Source organism: Alligator mississippiensis, chromosome 1 (genome assembly GCF_030867095.1).
Source record: "Alligator mississippiensis isolate rAllMis1 chromosome 1, rAllMis1, whole genome shotgun sequence".
NCBI classification, from domain to species: domain Eukaryota; kingdom Metazoa; phylum Chordata; order Crocodylia; family Alligatoridae; genus Alligator; species Alligator mississippiensis.
This window is the reverse complement of record NC_081824.1, coordinates 344,244,094-344,262,192: the sequence shown is the minus strand read 5'-3', so window position 1 is coordinate 344,262,192 and position 18,099 is coordinate 344,244,094. Positions and strand designations below refer to the sequence as shown.

The 18,099-nt window shown below is 43.9% G+C and overlaps 1 protein-coding gene across 1 annotated transcript; it reads right to left on the bottom strand.

Annotated features, from left to right (window-relative positions):
* Positions 1-265: 265 nt before the first annotated feature.
* On the bottom strand, positions 266-17,950 carry PDCL3 (phosducin like 3). Its single transcript, XM_014600396.3, has 6 exons — positions 17,785-17,950; positions 14,152-14,284; positions 12,183-12,273; positions 10,736-10,879; positions 8,308-8,516; positions 266-2,238 (listed from the first exon to the last, which is right to left on the bottom strand). The coding sequence occupies exons 1-6, from the start codon at positions 17,788-17,790 to the stop codon at positions 2,096-2,098; spliced, it is 726 nt and encodes a 241-aa protein (XP_014455882.1). The 5' UTR covers positions 17,791-17,950; the 3' UTR covers positions 266-2,095.
* Between the last annotated feature and the right edge of the window lie 149 nt (positions 17,951-18,099).

Here is an 18,099-nt window from a genome sequence, read left to right as displayed (position 1 = left end):
CACTTGTCAGTGGCGTTGCATAATCCACATGTGTAATCATATAACAAAGCAAAATTCTGCTAAGTTCTCTCCCATACAGAAATCATTTCCAGACTAAGTGGAGTAAGAAGAGAGCCATCACACTTACTAGAAAATGCAGTCAAGTTCAACTCGGAATTAAATAGTTTGATGCCACTCTCAGTATTTCAGCATTGATAGAAACCTACTGGCATCAAAAAACTTGATATACAAGTTCATGAGTTCAATCAGATCACCTGAACATTGATAATGGTGGAATTCATACTTTATTATAATACACAGAGGCTGGCATAAAAGGGGATTAAAAGTTTTAACACTTTAAAAAAAAAATGAAAACCAAATATTGCCCTCCAAACTGCACACACTCTCCACAGGTAGTGAGAGGGAGTTATCACAAAACAACACTGAAACCAAGAGCAGCTTTGTACCATCTTACATTACTTATATTATAGTACCACCCCAAATAAGATCAGAATACTATTGATTTTGGTACCCATTCAGCCTCACAGAGAGACAGTTCCCTATTCCATTATCTTATAACTTATTTTGAGATGCAAGGTAATAGTTCCTTGCTTAAATTGCACAGATGCAGAAACAGCAGTCAAACTAAAAAGCTAACCCCACAGTAAGGCTGAAGCAGAAGACTGATGCTCATTAAAGGACTGTGTTCTGTACTGTACTACTACTAGTCTCCAGAGACATAACAAAAGGTCCTTCAGACAAGCTTGTTAGCCCATTCATGTAGAGCTCATTAGCACGTCAGTAGACAAATGAGAAGTGTAGGTGGATAGTGAGCCCAGCCTGAAGTAAGTCTGTAGTTCTCAAAAGTTTCAAAGTATCTGTGTAATTACTATTTAAACCTCATTTCTTCCACCTTTTTTTAGTGCCTTGCTCCATCATTTTAAAATTACCACTATTTATAGTAGAAACTGTATTTTTTTTTCAATGTCTCAAAAATCTAGGTTTTAAGATTACTTCCATTCCAATTTGATAACACCGTTTTTTAGTTTGAGGCCCTTGGTAGACATTAGTTGTTGTGCATTATATGCAATGATCACACGACAAACTGTAACATGCCAAGCCATTAAACAAGCTTATCCTTAGATAAAAATGGTGGATCAGCCACAAAGAAGTTTCTCATTGAACAACAACTTTTGTGGTGCAGAAGTATCCTGCAATAATTCTGAGATAGCCAGGTGGCATATTACTATTTGCTGTGCAATGCTTGCATATATGTGACAAAATGTGACGTTTGCCAAGGGCCTTAATAAGCTAATCATTAAACTTATGAAGCATTCTGCATGATTATTTGACAAGCCAGATATCCTCTCAAATTTTTATTTTCCTACACACGCTTGAGGCAAGCCTGTTTTCGGAGGCCAAACTTTAGGTCAACACACAGGTTACCATGAAGTCCAAACACACTACAGTGCTACATTACACCCTTTATTGCATCTTGGACAGTTATGATTTATTTACATGATGATATAAATTAGTTAAAAAACAGTACCCTGTAGCCAAACCCTTTGATAGTCAAATTTTGTATAAAGTTACTTATTGATTTATCAAAACAATAAGATGAAAAGGATAACTTTCTACTGTTTTCTGTATTTTAAAATTTGTAGAAGGACTTAAATCATCACTATTGTATAGAGGCCTTTCAGGCTCTTTAGGATTTTAAACAGTTGTAATAAAGAGAAAGCCGGAAACTATTAAAATTACATACTGTTATGCCTCAGTGACTTCAAGAGAAAAAGTAAACCCTGGACAGATAATATATTGCCTTTGCAGTGGTCCAAAAGTCAGGGCAACAAATGCATGTCCCCTCAGTTGGTGGTGGTGAGGGAAGCATAAAAGAAGAGCAGAGCACTCTGGGATGCTGGAGATACAGAGACCCCCTCTAGCACATTACATGTGGTGATACAAAAATGTAGCACTACATAGAAGTTCCTATTTTAAATGATGCCATTTTTGTAGTGTTGGCACCAATTTTGTAGTGCGATACTTGGAGCCCTACACATGAACACGTCAAGGTTTAAGATGGTACAGCTGAGCTTTATCCAAGGAAGTGTAGAAATCAGTCCTCCTCCGAGTCACTGTCTTTCTTTGTAGAAAAAGAGCTCTTGATTGAGGACATTAGCTGATCCTGGATCTGTTTCCTGGGGTTTTCTTCTAGATCTGTCTTGATGGCACCTGACTCTGAAATCTTCCATTCAAGTTCTATACAGAAACAAAGAGGAGGGGAGAAAGTGCATCATAAGGTTGAAAGCTCAAAGTAAGCTCTTTCAAGCCTAGACCTCTCCATTAACACAAAGGGTAAAATTCTACCTTCCTGGTACACCTAAATGGCAACTTCCTAGCTTGTTCTAGTGGTGTTTTTTGGTACTTTTGTGGAGGTTTCAATTCTATTGCCCCACATAGTGCACATAAGTGTAAGCATACGCAGTGGACTATGCACTGGTTTGCTATGTATGCAGCCAAATGTGTGTGTCCAATCTGGACATGTACATGCATCTAAATTACAAGAACATAAACAACTATAAACACATAACTAACAGATGTTAGATGCTGCAGGATGGTTCTTCCATATTTTAGCCCCAATAATTGAGTGGTGAGGGCATCTGCCCAAGGAGAGGGAAGATGGACTCTGCTCTCATCCAGAGGGGGTCAGAACAGACCTTCCAGCACAGTGTTGGGAACCACCAGGCCACAGATCAGACACTATCCAGACCAGGGATGGGTTATGTCCGGCCTGCAGGCCAGATCCAGCATTTCCCAGCAGCCCCTGCCCACATGGCTTGGGCTGGTCTCCACGGAGACCCCAGCAGCTGTGAAAGCTCCAGGCTGGGGTTGCCATGCGGACCAGTCCCAGCCATACTGGCAGGGCACAGGGCAGAGAAGGGCAGGGAGCTGCTCTGGAGCTGCTGGAATCCTGCAATGGGGGCAGCCTGCTATGGAGCCAGGGGCTGCTGGGAAATGGAGTTCAGCTGCCAGCCGGATTGGCTATTTTGCCCACCCCTGATTTAGACCCTTCTCCAATGCTCCTTTTGAAGTCAGTCCTCTGGCTACCCAAGAGGGAGAAATGTGGAGTCACAGGGAACAATACAAGCTAGAGCGGGGGTGGGCAAAATACGGAGTGCAGGCTGTATCTAGCCCACTAGTTGATTCTATCTGGCCTGCCAGCCACTGCTGTCTTAGGGTAGCTTATCATATTTTATGCTTTAAAGTTGCTGCACCTGTTTACAGAGCAGTGAATTACAGTACTGTTTAAGCTTTTTTTTTTTTTTTTTTTTTTTTTTTTTTTTTTTTTTAATATTCAGCCTTATTTAATCATTGCTTAAGTTCTGTACAGCCTCATCATTATCTGAACTTTTCATTTAGCTTATCAGCTGGCCTTGAGTTGTTTTTGCCGAGCTCAAAGTGCTGATATCTATATTGTATCTTTTCTTTTCTACCACTGTGAGAAGTTCTTCTAACATAACTTAGTAATGGCCTTACCACCAGCTCAAATGAACTGAACTTGGAACTAGCCATGCCACTGCTCTGCCACAGACAGAACTGGGCTGGCCAGTGCGGAGACTCCTTTGCCCCTAGTCCTGCATCCATCCCCTCTCTCCCAGCCCGGCTTCTTCTTGTCACTGCAGCTGCACAGTCCTGGAACCATGGCTGCTGGCAGCTGGACACACATGGGACAGGGCATGATGCAGTGCACCAAGTAGCTATCCCGCCTGCTTGCCTGCCGCTGCCTGATCTTCCCAGTATGGCGCAGCAGCAGTGGCTCATCATAGCATATATGTGAGATAGCTACTTAATACACTGCACCATGCCCTGTCCTGTGTGTGGGCCCAGCTGCCAGCGGTGCCAGGACTATGCAGCACCAACAGGAAGCCCGGGGGGGGGGCCAGGAAGAGAGGGAATGGATGTTGGGGTGGGGGGAGGGGTGCGTAGAAGTCTGCCTAACCCTGGCTATAGCGCAGTGAAGTGCAGTCCTCCCTCCTCAGGCTCCCAACAGCAGCTTGTGAGCAGGATAGGATCAACTGCATCTCCCCACTAACCCCTGACCTGCCCTCAACAGCTCACCATTAAGTGGACCTCCAGCCCAAATAATTGCCCATCCCTGAGCTAGAGGATGTGTAGCTCAGGGGGATGGCTGCTGCCTGGAAGAGAGGGAGCCCTGGTTTCTAGCTCAGAGCCTGACTCCCAATGGAGCAGAAACTTTTCCATAGCACTACCTGCCATGCATTTCATCCAATGACTATTAAATGGAAGGGGCATGGGCCCAGCCTCAAAAGAAACATTGGAGAGGTGACTGGGTAATGTCTGACTTGTATGGTTAGTGCATAGTGCTGTGAAGTCTAGGGCACAAGTTCAAGTCCCCTGAGTGAGGGGGATCTAGAATCCAGGTCTCCCACTTTCTGGACAAGTCCCAACCACTCAGCTATCAGGGCTAAAACACAGAAGGCATCCCCTCCCCACAACTTTTCCAAATTCATACCCTGGTATGTGCATACATAGCTATGTATGTGCCCAGCCAGTGTGTAGCTGTCACACACATTCTTTTTACATGTAGGTGCTTATACCTCCACAGTGCAGAAGCAAGATCAGCAACATAGCTAGAAAACTGTCATTTAGGTACACAAAGTGAAGAAACTTCTGCCTGAAATCTTTACTTTGTGAGATGGAGTATAGAAAAGCCACAAATAAGTCTTGTGTGTGTCTTGGGAAATTTAAACTATGCTTAAAATGGACTAGTCAATGGTTTTCATTGATTGTAGCAATACTTCCAACAGACAAAAGTTGCTTCAATCATACAGCAGCTGAACAATTGGAAGAGGCAGAGAACAGATTATCTGCTAAGGGAAAAAGCTGCCGCAATTCCATTTACACATCTGAATTACAGATACTGTCACAGACAGATTTCTGAAATGCACTTTATCCACTTCCCAGCACTCCTTGTACAGATTATTAGTTCCTTAACAAGAGGGGAAAAACCACGCTCCTCTACCCACTAGTAGACCTATTATTATAAAGGCTCAAATTGGATTTCTTCCCAGAAGTGGAAGAGAGTCAATACAAGACGTTCAGCAGATACCTCTCCCCTAGACCTGCTGGCAATCCAATCATTAAATCTAACTTCATTTAGACATAAAGGAAATGACTACAACTTCTCATTCTCTGCAATCTCAGAGAGAAGTTACCCCCTTCATACAGATCAAAAGAAAAAGAATGCAGAGTGTGCAATGTCCAGTTTCATGTGATGATGAAACTGAGCTGGCATAACCCTCATCTCCAGGTACCTGAAAAATCTATTACTTTAAGTGCCACAAATGGAGAACAGATAACATAGGGTTGTTACTACTTCTTTCTTAAGTGTTCGGTGTTCCCAAACCAAATTTTTCATTGGTGAACATTTCCCCTGGAAATCACAGTAAAGGAAGACTCTGATACACATCCAGAAGATTCTGGAGTCTAGGGTTTTAGTTCAATCATAGCTCTGATTAGTGGAAGTCTACTTGTATGCCATTACAATAAAACGAAGTGATGGACTTCAGTATAGCACATGAAATGCCATTTAAGTAAAGACACAAACAAATCATTTTACTTCTAGGCCCTTGGACAGAAAGCCACAAAGAGATCTGATAATAGAGGATTTAACTGAAATTTAAAAACAGTAAATTTCTACTGAATAATCGCATTCACTCAGTTTCCAAAATGGAGAGAGCGTATAATATGACTGACATTTTTATCTCAAGACGTCACTTAAATTTTGTACCCTTCCCAATCACTGCCAAGCAAAAACTTTTGTTTAAGAGGCTGAGGAGGGCTGTCATTCAAAGGCACAAAACTCCTGGTGCCGAAATGCTTTGTTGCACCCCACTGTACACAGTCCTCCAGGACAAGTCACATCTATCCCAATGTGAATGGAGTATGTCAAAATGACAAGGTTCAACAATATGGCCAATCTGTACCATGATTACTTGCTGCAGCTGAAAGAGGTGGACTTCTTTGAGCCCTGACTGCCCTGACCCTCAAGAAGTAGTAGCTTCACCCAAATGAGATTCTTCTCCTATATCAGGGGGTGGCAACCCTGGCACGCGTGCCGAGCATGGCACGTGAGGCCATTTTTCTCGGCATGCCACCACCAGCCCTGGTTCTGGGTAACTGCTGCCAACCACAGAGCCCAGGCTGCAAGCCCTGCTCCACGGTTGGCGGCAGCTACCCAGAGCCAGGGCTGGGTGCAGCAGGAAGGCTGCAAACAGCTGTGCCAGGCTCCAGCATCAGCTCTGTACCGGCGCGTGCATGCATGCCTTGGAAAACATGGCAGGAGGGGCCTGAGGCAGTGCAACCCCAGTTTCTCCTCTGCTGCCGGCACAGAAGTGATGGCAGGGCTCTAGAGCCCGGCGCAGCTGTTTGTAGCCAGCCCGGGCTCTGGGCAGTTGCAGTAAGCAGGCTGCAAACAGCAGTGCCAGGCTCCACAGCTCCGGCATCAGCTCCATACTGGTGGTGACTGCGCATGCACCTCGGAGCAGACAGCGGGAGGGCTGCACTGCCTCAGGGCCAGGACCTATCCCCACTGTACACGCTGAGGTGCACGTGCAGTCACCGCCAACATGGAGCTGTGGAGCCTGGCACAGCTGTTTGCAGCCTGCCTGCTGCTTGCTGCAGCTGCCCAGAGCCCAGGCTGGCTACATGCAGCTGAGCTAGGCTCTGAAGCCCCACCATCAGCTCTGTGCTGGCAGCTGGGGAGAGAGCAGGGCTGTGCTGCCTCAGGCCCCTCCCACTGCCCACTCCAAGGTGCGCGTGCATGCACCGGTACAGAGCTGATGCTGGAGCCCAGCACAGCTGTTTCCAGCTTGCCTGCTGCAGTGGCCCAAAGCCCAGGTTGGCTACAAGCAGCTGCTCCGGGCTCCACAGCCCAGTCATCAGCTCTGTGCTGGCAGCAGGGGAGAGGCCGGGGTTGTGCTGCCTCAGGCCTCACTGTCTGCTCCGAGGCACACGTGCAGCTGTTTACAACCTCCTGGCTGCTGCCAGCCCCATCTCTGGGTAGCTGCTGCCAACTACAGAGCCTGGGCTGCTTGCAGCAAGGCTTGCAGCTGAGCCAGCCTGATTCCCACCTGCCCTAAGCCCAGTGCTGGCCCAGCCTCCCCTACTGGGATGGGGCTGGCGCTGCCCCTTGCCAGGAGCACCGCACCTTTACGGGATTAGCTGCGTGGAGTGGTTAGGTGGCTGGGCTGATGGGCAGGCTCTGGGCCGGGGCCTCAGCTGGCTGTGCTGCAGCCTGGGGGCTGGCTCCCCAGGGAAGCAGGGGGGCTCCAGCAGGCCCAGGGCATTGTTGGGTCGGACTTTGTCTGGTGGCCCAGCAGCCCGGCTCTGTGCACCCGTGCATTTGGTTCTGTATGTCTGTGTGTGCACACGTCTGGTTCTGGATGTGTGTGCGCGCACGCGCATGTGTCTGTTGTGGCTCTCTGTGTTTGTGCACATGTGGTTCTGTGCACGTGTGGTTCTCTGTGTGCATGCATATGTGCCTGGTTCTCTCTCTTTTTCCTTTCTCTCTCTCTCTCTTCTTTGCCTTATTTCTCTTTTTTTCCCCTCTCTCTCTCTCTCTCTCACATTGCAACATGCTTAACAAAAAAGTACACAACAACAAAGGCAACATTTATGATTATTAAATATACTAATATGCAGTGCATCCTGCCTTATATTGCTCCCCCACCCCTGCCAATTCTGTTTTTCTGGCATGCCAGCACTTGGGCACCTTCCAAGGTAGACAGTGTGGTTTTTTCAGCACTCTGACCAAAAAATGTTGCCTACCCCTGTCCTACATGCCCCGCTCCTGAACCAAGCAAAACAAGAGCTGTACCTCCTATCTAGAGCAGACTCAGACTGTAATCCCTAAGGACATGAACACAGATATCACAGCTGCTGCCAGATGCAAGGGAAAAAAGAAAAAAGAGCGAATAGTTCATTTTTATGTTCCCAGCCTCATCTGTGCCAAGGAAAGAGCTGATTGTTAGGAGGTAGGGACAGTGACTTAGGAGTGGGTTGGGGAAGCATGACAGAAGAGACAAAGGGATCATCATTTGTTAACAAGAATAAGGGAGAATAAGGAATGCAAGTACAAAGAACTGTAGAAGGAAGAAATGAGAAAAATATAAATATGAATAATATCCTATATAACTTCTACTCCGATTCCAAAGGTCTGTGTAAGCTTATTGTAGGGGAGACCAATTAAACTGCTTCATATGCCTTCTGTTTTTTTCGGGCAAGATCCAGGAGGCAGGTACTTACCATCTCTTGTCAGGTTCATGCCACCAAACACTAGTGGTCCAATGAACTGGGCCTTGATATCTCCTTCAAGGTAGATGAAAATTGTGGGCAGGTTCCTATCAGGGTAGTTGGGTATGCAAGTTGTAGAAATAGCTTTGATAAATTTGACATCTGGGAATTTCTTTGCAAGTCCACTCAAATGTTGATTTATTAAAGCACACAGTGGAATTCTGTTAAAACAATATACACAGAAAGAAGAGTTAAGAAATAGTATGTCAAAAGTAATCCCTTCCACAAGGAAAGTTAGAAAAAGTATTTAAGAAAATGTAACAAACATAAAAATGTAACATAAATGCAACATATTTCTAGTGGCTTTCAATCCAGTGTAGGTATCTATTAGAGCCACTGGAGTTATTTATTATAATTATTTATTTGGTTTACAGGATACTGTTTCTATGAATAATGCATGCTAAAAAAACAGAGATAAAATGGAAATAAAAAACAGCCTGTTAAAGAAAAGAATTAAACTTGTGCTCATTTTCTTTGTCTTTTAAACTGCACTGTGTAGTTATGAAATTAATTAAAATAGGATTAAAGACGATGAGAACAGTCAAGTTTTTAGTACCCTTTTGAGAACCATGTATAGTGAAAATTGGTTAGGCTCCATTGAAAAAACTATTTCTTAACATCAGTGGGACTGAATATCTTGCTTAATTGAGTTTTGCAAATCAAGACAAGCCACAAATAATCACCTTGAGTACATAGCCTCAAGCAATATAGAACATGGCAACCTCTGCTCCTCAACTTTTCACTGGAAGAGGATGCTTGTATTATCAGGCAGATTTTGGCTCCAACATCTGATGAAGTGAACTGGGTTCATGAAAGCTTGTGTGCTCTCTCTCTACATACTACATTTACTCCAATATAAGATAACCCTGAATATAAGATGACCCCTCCAGTAATTAGGTTCTAAATATGGAAACGTTTATAAATTTGTCATAACGTTCCAGGCATAGAATCTAATTACTGGAGGTTTGCCTTGAATTTGTCCCCCTCCCACTGCTACAGCAGAAAAATAAATCTGGGGGGAGGGGGGGTTGGTTGGGTGGTCCCCTTGCCCTGTGCCCATCCCCCAACCTCTTCAATGTAGCCCTTTCCCTTTCTCCTTACTGTTAGACCCCAATCTCCCTGAGCACGTGGAAGTGAAGTGCAAACTTGAAAACACTGACTTTGAAATAAACATGCAGTTACTATGCATACCCATAGACACAGTTCGTGCAATTACTATGGGTACTACAACTCATCCAGAATTGTTACATTTTACCTTTTTGGAAACTGCTACAAATTTTAGCACAGGTATTGCATAAACACGCTTTTAAGCAGATTTTTGTGCCTATTTATATATAGAACAAATTATGCATGAAAAAGGCTCATGATTTACCATATAAATGGGCCGCAGCAGAGTCAACAGCATCTCAAGCCATGGTGACCCCACAGCTCAGAACTTCTCAGTATGTGTGTGTAGTCCAGATACCCTCCACAAAGGATACATGTGCTAATTAACACCCCCTAAACTCATGACTGAGGGCAACCTGGTCCAGCTCAGTGTCATAGAGGGTGGGAGCACACTAATCATATGCGACAGGCAGAGATCAGGAGGTGGAGAGGCAAAAGAGGGATTCTGGGTGAACTGTTTGGGGCCCCTTTTGGTGATGTTTTCCAGGCATCTGAGGCTGGTGAAGAAACAAGCATCACTGGAATTGGAAAAGAGAGGCTCAGCTTGCTGTGAGAAATTGTAATATATTCAAGGTAATGGCTCGCCATGACCAGTAAAAAAGCTGGCACTGAAGGAGAGTTTGTGCAATAATCATTATCATACATCATACTCAGCTGGGCTGTACTAACCTATCCTTGTGGTAGGTTCCCATCAGCATGTTTGCCCAATATGGACCATGTGTTTTATAATCATGTTCAGTGTTGGCTGCACTTAATGAACTTCCTAGTTAATTTTTATTACTGAGCACATGCTGCTCAGTAGACAGTGTATTTAATGATGTTTCTTTGAACACAAATATGAGACAATGGGCTTTTCTCCTAATGCTGACTGAGGAGGAAAACCTCATCTTGTATTTGAGTGAATACAGCATATATATTTTATTTGGTTAGTCTATAAAAGTGCATATCTACTCTGCCTTCCGAATGACTTCAGACTAACGCAGTAACTACCTTTCTCTTGGTATACATAAACATGCTGCTGTTTTAGGGAAGCAATTTTCAGTAGCTACGTTTCAACGCTGTTCATAACTGACGAAAATAAGAAAAAACACATTCAACTGGAATTCTTTGGTGTCCATAACGGTTATGCATTTACCTAAAAATACCAGCATGTTCAGATGCAGTTAGTGACCAATGTCAAAACTGACAAAGAGATACTCCACAGTTTACTTACCCTTGTTTGTAAAGATGCAAGATTACCCATATATCTTTGCCAGCTTTCGTAACTTCTTGAACATAATCCAGACCTGAAATCTCCAGAAGTTCCCCAAATTTGTTCTTCATTTGAGTTGCTTTCCATTCTGCAAGTCTTTGCTGTCTGTACAAGGACAGAAAAAAATGGAAAAAACAGAAATCAAAACTTGAGAAAACATGTAGTTACTGCTTTGCTGAACACAAATAATTAAAGTTATAGATTTTGAAGACCATCCCACAAAGATAAGCTTTAAATATCTCCAAGCACCAGGATACCAAAATATGGCTTTTGTAAAGAAGAGTAGTTGAAAGTCTGTACATAACCTTAGTTTATGGACCTATGATGCAAGGAATAAACTGAGCTTAAACTGGTATCCGTTTCCCCTGGGAGAGTCACTGCCACCAAACACTGGAGATCCAATGAATTGGGCCTTGATGTCTCCTACATATTAAATGAAACCGCAAGAATATAGATATTCAGGATTTTTCTCCCAGAGCAAAAATGGTCGCTCCACAAGAAAAATAACCCAGGAACAACCAGGGTTAAATCACTCCCGGGAAAGTTTCTCCCAGGAGAGCCAATGTCTGTAAATATTCTCATCTGAGAGAAGCCCAGCACGGTCCAATAGCATCTGAGGGTGCTTTGTTGCCATCTTCCTACCCCCAACAGTATGTCACTTGCTGGACTCTGCTGCTCCAGCTGAGCAGGAAACAGAACACATCCCCTTCACAATCCCCATACTGTGCTGCAGGAATATACAAGATGACTCTTGAGTAGTCTGGCTGCATAGGGCAGCTAATAAGGGCTGCCCTGTGCATTGCTGCCATTTTGCCACCAGGCAAACCGAGGGAGCCTGAGGCTGCACAGCATCAGCATTGCAAGCTCTCTAGTCTTCAGAGGCTCAACCTTTGAAAGTGTGTTCAGGTATCCCCAGGTAAGTCATACCAAGAGAACAAACCCAAGAGCATTGTCCCAGGTTATCTGAATATATGTACACAGTTCATAATAGCCAACATCACAGATTCTGCCCTAGAAGCATTTTTAGCCGTTGTGCTTGATAAAATACTTGTTTACATCTAAAACATTACATTTTTCAAGTAATTTAGGTGCCTAACTTGAATGCCAAGGAGTTGATTTTCAGAGGTCCTCATAATTCACTGATTTCCACTCAGCTTATGGCTTTACAGTACATCTGAAAGGTGAAGCCATAAACAGTTAAATGTAGACTAAGTGTCTTAGTTAAGGTCATTCAGAAATCTGTCAGAACAAGGAGCAGAACACCAGTCCTTTCATCTGTCACTTCTGTATTTTTTTTCCTTCCTCCATTCTCCAGCAAAATGAAAATCAGATTACATGTTATTTGCCTATAAAGATGTAATCATTGTATTTCCATTAAAATCTAGTAAATTCTGCAAGCTGTTCTAACCTGTACATTTCAACGGCTCTCTCATCCTCCTCATTAAACTCATCTTCATTATCTTCTAGCTCTTCCAAAGTCATGTCTTCATAGGTTTTCACTAGAGTGAGAGAAAAATAGGAGGAACAATAGTCCAAAAGAATACATATATTACAAATTTCTGGAAGCTAATTATACTGTGTTCTCCTGACCTCTGAAGATGCATACTTCATTCTGATTTTTCCTAAATTGTTGAACAAAACAATATAAAAATGATTACTGGGAAAAGAACAATGTTTGGAAACCCCAATTTACTAGTTTGGACATTTTCTACATTTAGCAGGTGGTAAAGGATACATCAGAGGTACAGCCAGTTACCCTGTGGCATACATTCGCTATTATGTAACGTCACTTTATTAAAAACCTGAGGAACACTTAGGAAAATTAAGATGAATCAGCTAATGGTGTGATGTTAATGTGCAAAAATAAGAAGTATTAAACCCTGTGCTCCAAGCCCACTTTTCACCTAAAAAAGAGTCTCCACATGGGGGTTTAACACACTTTAAGTAACATGCATTGACTTAACACCTTCAATGCAATCATTTTAAATTTCTTGAGAATCCCTATGCAAGCAAACCCTGATGAAGTACTCTCACAGCTTTAACTGTAAATAAACTCGATAATGGAGTATTCAGGGAAAACTTTTTTCTTCTGAGCATCAAGTCCTTTTTTGGTTGGGATCACCGGCTCTTTTACTTTTGACAGATAATCAACAAGCATTCCATTAACTTAACACTAGCGCTCCAAAACAACTTATGCAAGTCATTAAGTTCAGAATTCACCACCTTTGACTCTGGCCCTTGCTTCTGCCCCACAAAGCCATTAACAATGATAACTATGGCCAAAACCAAAATATTTTAGTTTCTTTCAGATGAACATAGACTATTTTCTTGCTCTTACAACAGAGATAGAAGTCTCTACAAGAACCCCCAAGTCCCAACGTCCTCATGACCAGGGATCCTGGTTTTTCCTCATAAAAAAATCCCCAATTTTCAGTTGGAAAAAAAGTAACCTAAAATCTACACTTTCCATGATTAAAAGGAAACACCACTAATATATAGATAGATATATAGTGGTGTTTCCTTTTAATCATGGGAAAATGTGGGTTTGGGGTTTTTTTTAAAACTGAAAATTGGGGATTTTTTTTTTTTTTTTTAAATCAGAGACAACCAGAATCCCTGCTCATGAAATTTCAGGATATATTTAATTCATCTCTGCAAAATGATGTCAACGAGTTCTCTTACTCCTCTGAATCATGCTAAAAGAAAACGTTCATTCCAGAAATAAGAATTGCTGTCAAAGACAGTCTTGCAGAGCTTTTTATTTGTTTGTATTTTGCTTGGTTTCAGTTTTAAAGACAGCTCTCCTTGTAAATCTATCAACAGATTTACAGCATTATTAGCTGATTTTTCTAAAATTCCACAGTGCAATTAATTTATTTAGATATAAATAAAGATGTGAGGACCATGATCCAGTGGACTGGCAAACTGAAGTGTGTCTCAACCCTGCAAGTGCAGTGTGGAAATATACCTGGAGGTATACATGCTCCAACATGGGTTAACAGAAAAACTTCCTTCTTGCCTTTGAAGGAGATGGGTTTCTTGTTACACAGGCATGTTGGTACTTATTCTGGATTTCTTTTGCTTGTTTGTTTTGCTTTTTAAAAACTGAATAAGTTTAAATGTGGCAACAGTATCCAGAATGAAGTTCTGAGGAGGTGGAATGCATCAAAAAGTTTGATGAGCTTACTTAGCTGAGCCTGTAACAAGAGAAGCATGCCACATGAAATTTAATCTTGGCATCCTCTATGACTAGGGGGCGGGGGAAGTTGTTTTTACCGTTAGGCTTTTTCAAAATCGTTGACAGTAATTTTAGGGCAAAACTGTACAGCAACAACTCAAGATTTAATTTGCCACTGTCTGTCCCCCCCCAAACTCACCAATGGACTGCTGTTGAAGAATACGCAGCTCTTCCTCCTCCTTTGCCTGCTCTTGTTCCTTAAGTTTTTCCTTCGGAGGAAGGATGCCCTTTTTACGCAAGATATCATTCCACTCGGTATCTTCATTAGGGTTCTAGAACAAAAATGGAAAAGGTGCATTTCTCCAAGGGAACATTTCTGCAACCTGTTAATCCAGCCAACTTGCTATTACTTATATCAGATTTTTCTAAAAATCATACATCGTTATTAGACTACTAACTCTGTCATACACGCACCATGAAAACATGCAGAGAATCTGGTGGGATTCCTGTACAGGCTTGAAATGATGCCCTACAAAGTAGCTTGTGCCATGCTCCTTTCTCTTTTCTCCTAACTTATGAAATCTACAAAAGAAGGGCTTCTGCTGCAATCTCTCAAAAAAAGAAATTGTTTTCTGCAATTTAAATTCTACCCCAATAGGGCCTCCAAAGGAAAAAAAGGTGATCTAGGTCAAGAGCATTAGGGAAGACGGAACAGGGCAGAGCAGGTGCCTACCCGCAGACATCACTTGCTTTTGCTTTAAAAGAAAAAACTTCTTCCAATTTGTGACTATTCTCATGGCCAGAGCTAGCTAGAAAACAGGATATGCCACATTAAAGAAATTCAGTTTTCCACATAACTTTGAAAGACTTGTGGCCAATTCTGCCAACAGAATTTTCCTTCTGTGCCAATAGGGTAGAAGCGATAGTCTGTCTTCTGCTTCACATAGGCTCCAAACTTAACTCTCACCATAGGAAACATCTATCTCCATAGCAAACACAAGTTGGTGAAACTATTCATGTACCTGAAGCTAGGCATGGAAAACTGTCTGCAAGTCCTCATCAGGAAATCCAGTCAAAAGCAGGCTAACCTATAACCAGTTGGTACATTTATCATTAAAAATTGTTGTGATACAATTATTATAAATTTTAATACAAATTAAAAGCCCAGAGGCACCTAAATACTCCTAAGGATCTGGGCCTAGATCCATTCAAGAAACTCTCAGCAACCTATTTAAAAAAAAAAAAAATCAATTTAAAACATTTTTTTAAATCAGTGCAATAATGTAGTAAGAACCTTTATTATGATTTCACCCAAGTCAGTATGCAGTCAACTTGAAAAAAATCCCAGATAAACTGCTTCTACACCAAAATAAGAATATCTACATTGAATTTTGCACTGTTTTATAAGTATATAGCTTAAACTAAGCTGGTGTGACTGAACATAAGGAATCTAAAATTCCACAGGTTCTTGTCCGATGCAGTAGAAATAGATGATGCCTAGGAAGGAGATGATCAAAAAACTTAACACTTAGATAGAGGGCTAAATGATTCAACAGCTCCTTTTGATACCCCAATGGAAATACAAACTAACTTGGAAAAAAAAAATACTGTTTTCAAACAAAAAGGTGCCATTGGATAATATTGAATATTGTTTTATAGCTTTTTCTCAGATACGCGTAAGACATTGGAAAGCTGAAGAGAAGTCCAACTCACAAAATATCTGCTTTAATAAAACTCTACTAATCAAAGGAGCCATAGCTGCATAGCCAACAAGTCTGCAGAAGGCCAGGGCTAGCTTCATCTCTCCAGCTCATGTCACCAACAAAACTGCAAAGCTCCTGTTATTGCAAGGTCAAATTCTGTGAGTGCACAACTAAAGGCAGAAACTGGCCAGCAAAAGTTGCATGGATGATACACAAAACAGAAACTTTCCAAGAAGACTTGCAAAGCTTTGGGCATATTTCTAAGGCTGCTGACTGGGAAAACTGAACCACGTTCTTTAGTTTCTTCTAAACTTGGCAAAATTCATTAGAGATCTTAGAGACACTCCACTCTTCTCCTCAGCCAGTTATGTTGCAAGCCTGCTATCATGGAAGGGCTGGTAGGCTCTTTACAGACCACACTGAAGACAGTGCAGGTGCTCAGGGAACATTTGTAGGGACTGTACAGATCTGAGCGTCAGCAGAGCCATCTTTGCCAGAGGTGCAGAAGTCTGCAAGTTTGGTTTCCTTCTCTCTCCTCCTAGGGTAGCAGCTTTCAATCCTTTCAGACTCCAACCCCCTCCCCTCAGCAAATGCCAGCTCTTGCCTTTCACCTGTCTTTTGAAATTAGGAGAACAGCAGAGCTGGTCTTTAGCTGCAAAGAACTCAGAAAGACCCTAGCAGGACTGAATGGCCACGATGCTATGGGTATCTATAGCAAAGCCCTGGACTTTTCGCGACTCATGCTGACCAGGGCTGACAAGACTTTTCAAAGGATCTCAACGCACCTTGGCGGAGAACCAAGAGCAGCGAGCGTTAAGTACAGCAGTTCTGGAATAAAAACCAGGGACAAGACAACAAAGCCAGGCTGGCGGTCAAGGTGGGGCTGAGATTGGGCCCTGGTGACAAGAATCAGAGGGCCTTGTTACATGGTAATGATAGGCTCCTCCTAGAGCTCTTAAACCCTGGGTTGTCCGCACATTAACACCTTGAAGTGGTTTTAAACCCTTGTTATGTGGTCCAGAGTTATACCACTCCAGGGCAGGATTCTCTTTCCTCTGCACTACCCAGCTCCTGTTCCATTTAGGTGTGCCTGCTCTCCACAGATGTGCTGCCCAAAATCAAGTCCTCCAGGATCTCTCAAACCCCTGCCTGTAAAGTGTGGACAGGAACCTGTCCTGGTTCACCAGCCCTCCAGTGGCAGCTCACAGCTACAGCTCCCCGTCATAGCTGTGCAGGCAGGAGCCACTCAGGAGGTGGTTTCTAGATCGAGGGTGCGACTGCTCCAAAAACCCAAGCTACTATAACACTGATCAACATTAGTGCGGCTCCCAGCGTAAGTGAAATGAGGCCCTCCGATGGACCCCAGCAGGGCTGAATGGCTGTGACACTACAGGTACCAATAGGGATACCCCAGGCTTATCCTGCCACTCACGCCAACGGGGCCTGACGAGACCCTGGAAAGGACCTGGGGGGGCAACCCTGGTGGAGAACCATGGGCAGCGAAAGCTATGTGTTGGCAGGCCTGGAAAAAAACAACAACAGAGAAAGGGCAACAAAGCAGCATTACCAGGTCTTAAATATGAAAGTATTGTGTTGGAAGCTCAAAATGATCGTATTCGCTGAAAAACTATCGTGCCCTGAAAAAGTCGGCAACGAAGACTTCTTATTTACTTTATATTGCTCGTTATAACTCGCTAGTGAGTGAGGAAGAAGTGAGTCAAAGTTGAAGCATTACTTTATTTCAAGGCAAGCGGGCACAAGACAGTGCCCCAGAGTCAGTTAAAACTCCCAGGAATGACCCGGGTTCTGCATCAATGAGCTGCCTCCAACATTATCCTATATTTTGAACACTTCTTCTCTTACAGATCGCGCATCTGGCAAGGGTTGAAATGATCGCACAAATCCGAGTGGTCGGACACCCGGCACCACTGCAACAAACCCGGGCTGGCTGCGGCGGTGGGGCTGAGACTGGGCCCTGGTGACAAGGATCAGAGACCGTGGGTGGGTGGATTTCCTCTCCCTCCCCCATTGGCTTGGCTCCCCCTTGCCCCTGCGCGCGGCAGGGAGGCGGCCGGGCGCGGGGAGCCGGGGCCCCGGGGGGCCGTGCAGCGCGCAGGGCCCGCGCTCACCTGCATAGTGTCCGCAGCGGGCTCCGGCCGCCGGCGATCGCCGCCCGGGACACGCACGCGGAGAGGGCGGCAGCAGCAGCGGCGGCGGCCTACTCCCCGGGCCGGATAGCGTGTCACAGCGCCGCACCCGCTTCCTCCTTCGCCTTATAAGGGCTGGGGCCGCTGCTCTGCCTGGCCGCACGCTACGAAAGACCGAGGGAGGCGGTGGCGCAGGCGCAGGCGAGCAGCGAGGGCTGCCCGGCGGCGGGGTTACCGCACAGTTGCGCTGCGCTACCCGCGCCTTGCGCTGGGCTCCGGAGGGAATTGTTTCACACC

Excerpts from the sequence above, each read along its gene's own strand:
- PDCL3 (XM_014600396.3), bottom strand. Across the intron at positions 12,274-14,151 it reads TCTTCAACAGCAGTCCATTG|TGAAAACCTATGAAGACATG; the intron begins GTGAGTTTGGGG and ends CTCTCACTCTAG. Across the intron at positions 2,239-8,307 it reads CATGAACCTGACAAGAGATG|AACTTGAATGGAAGATTTCA; the intron begins GTAAGTACCTGC and ends GTTTCTGTATAG.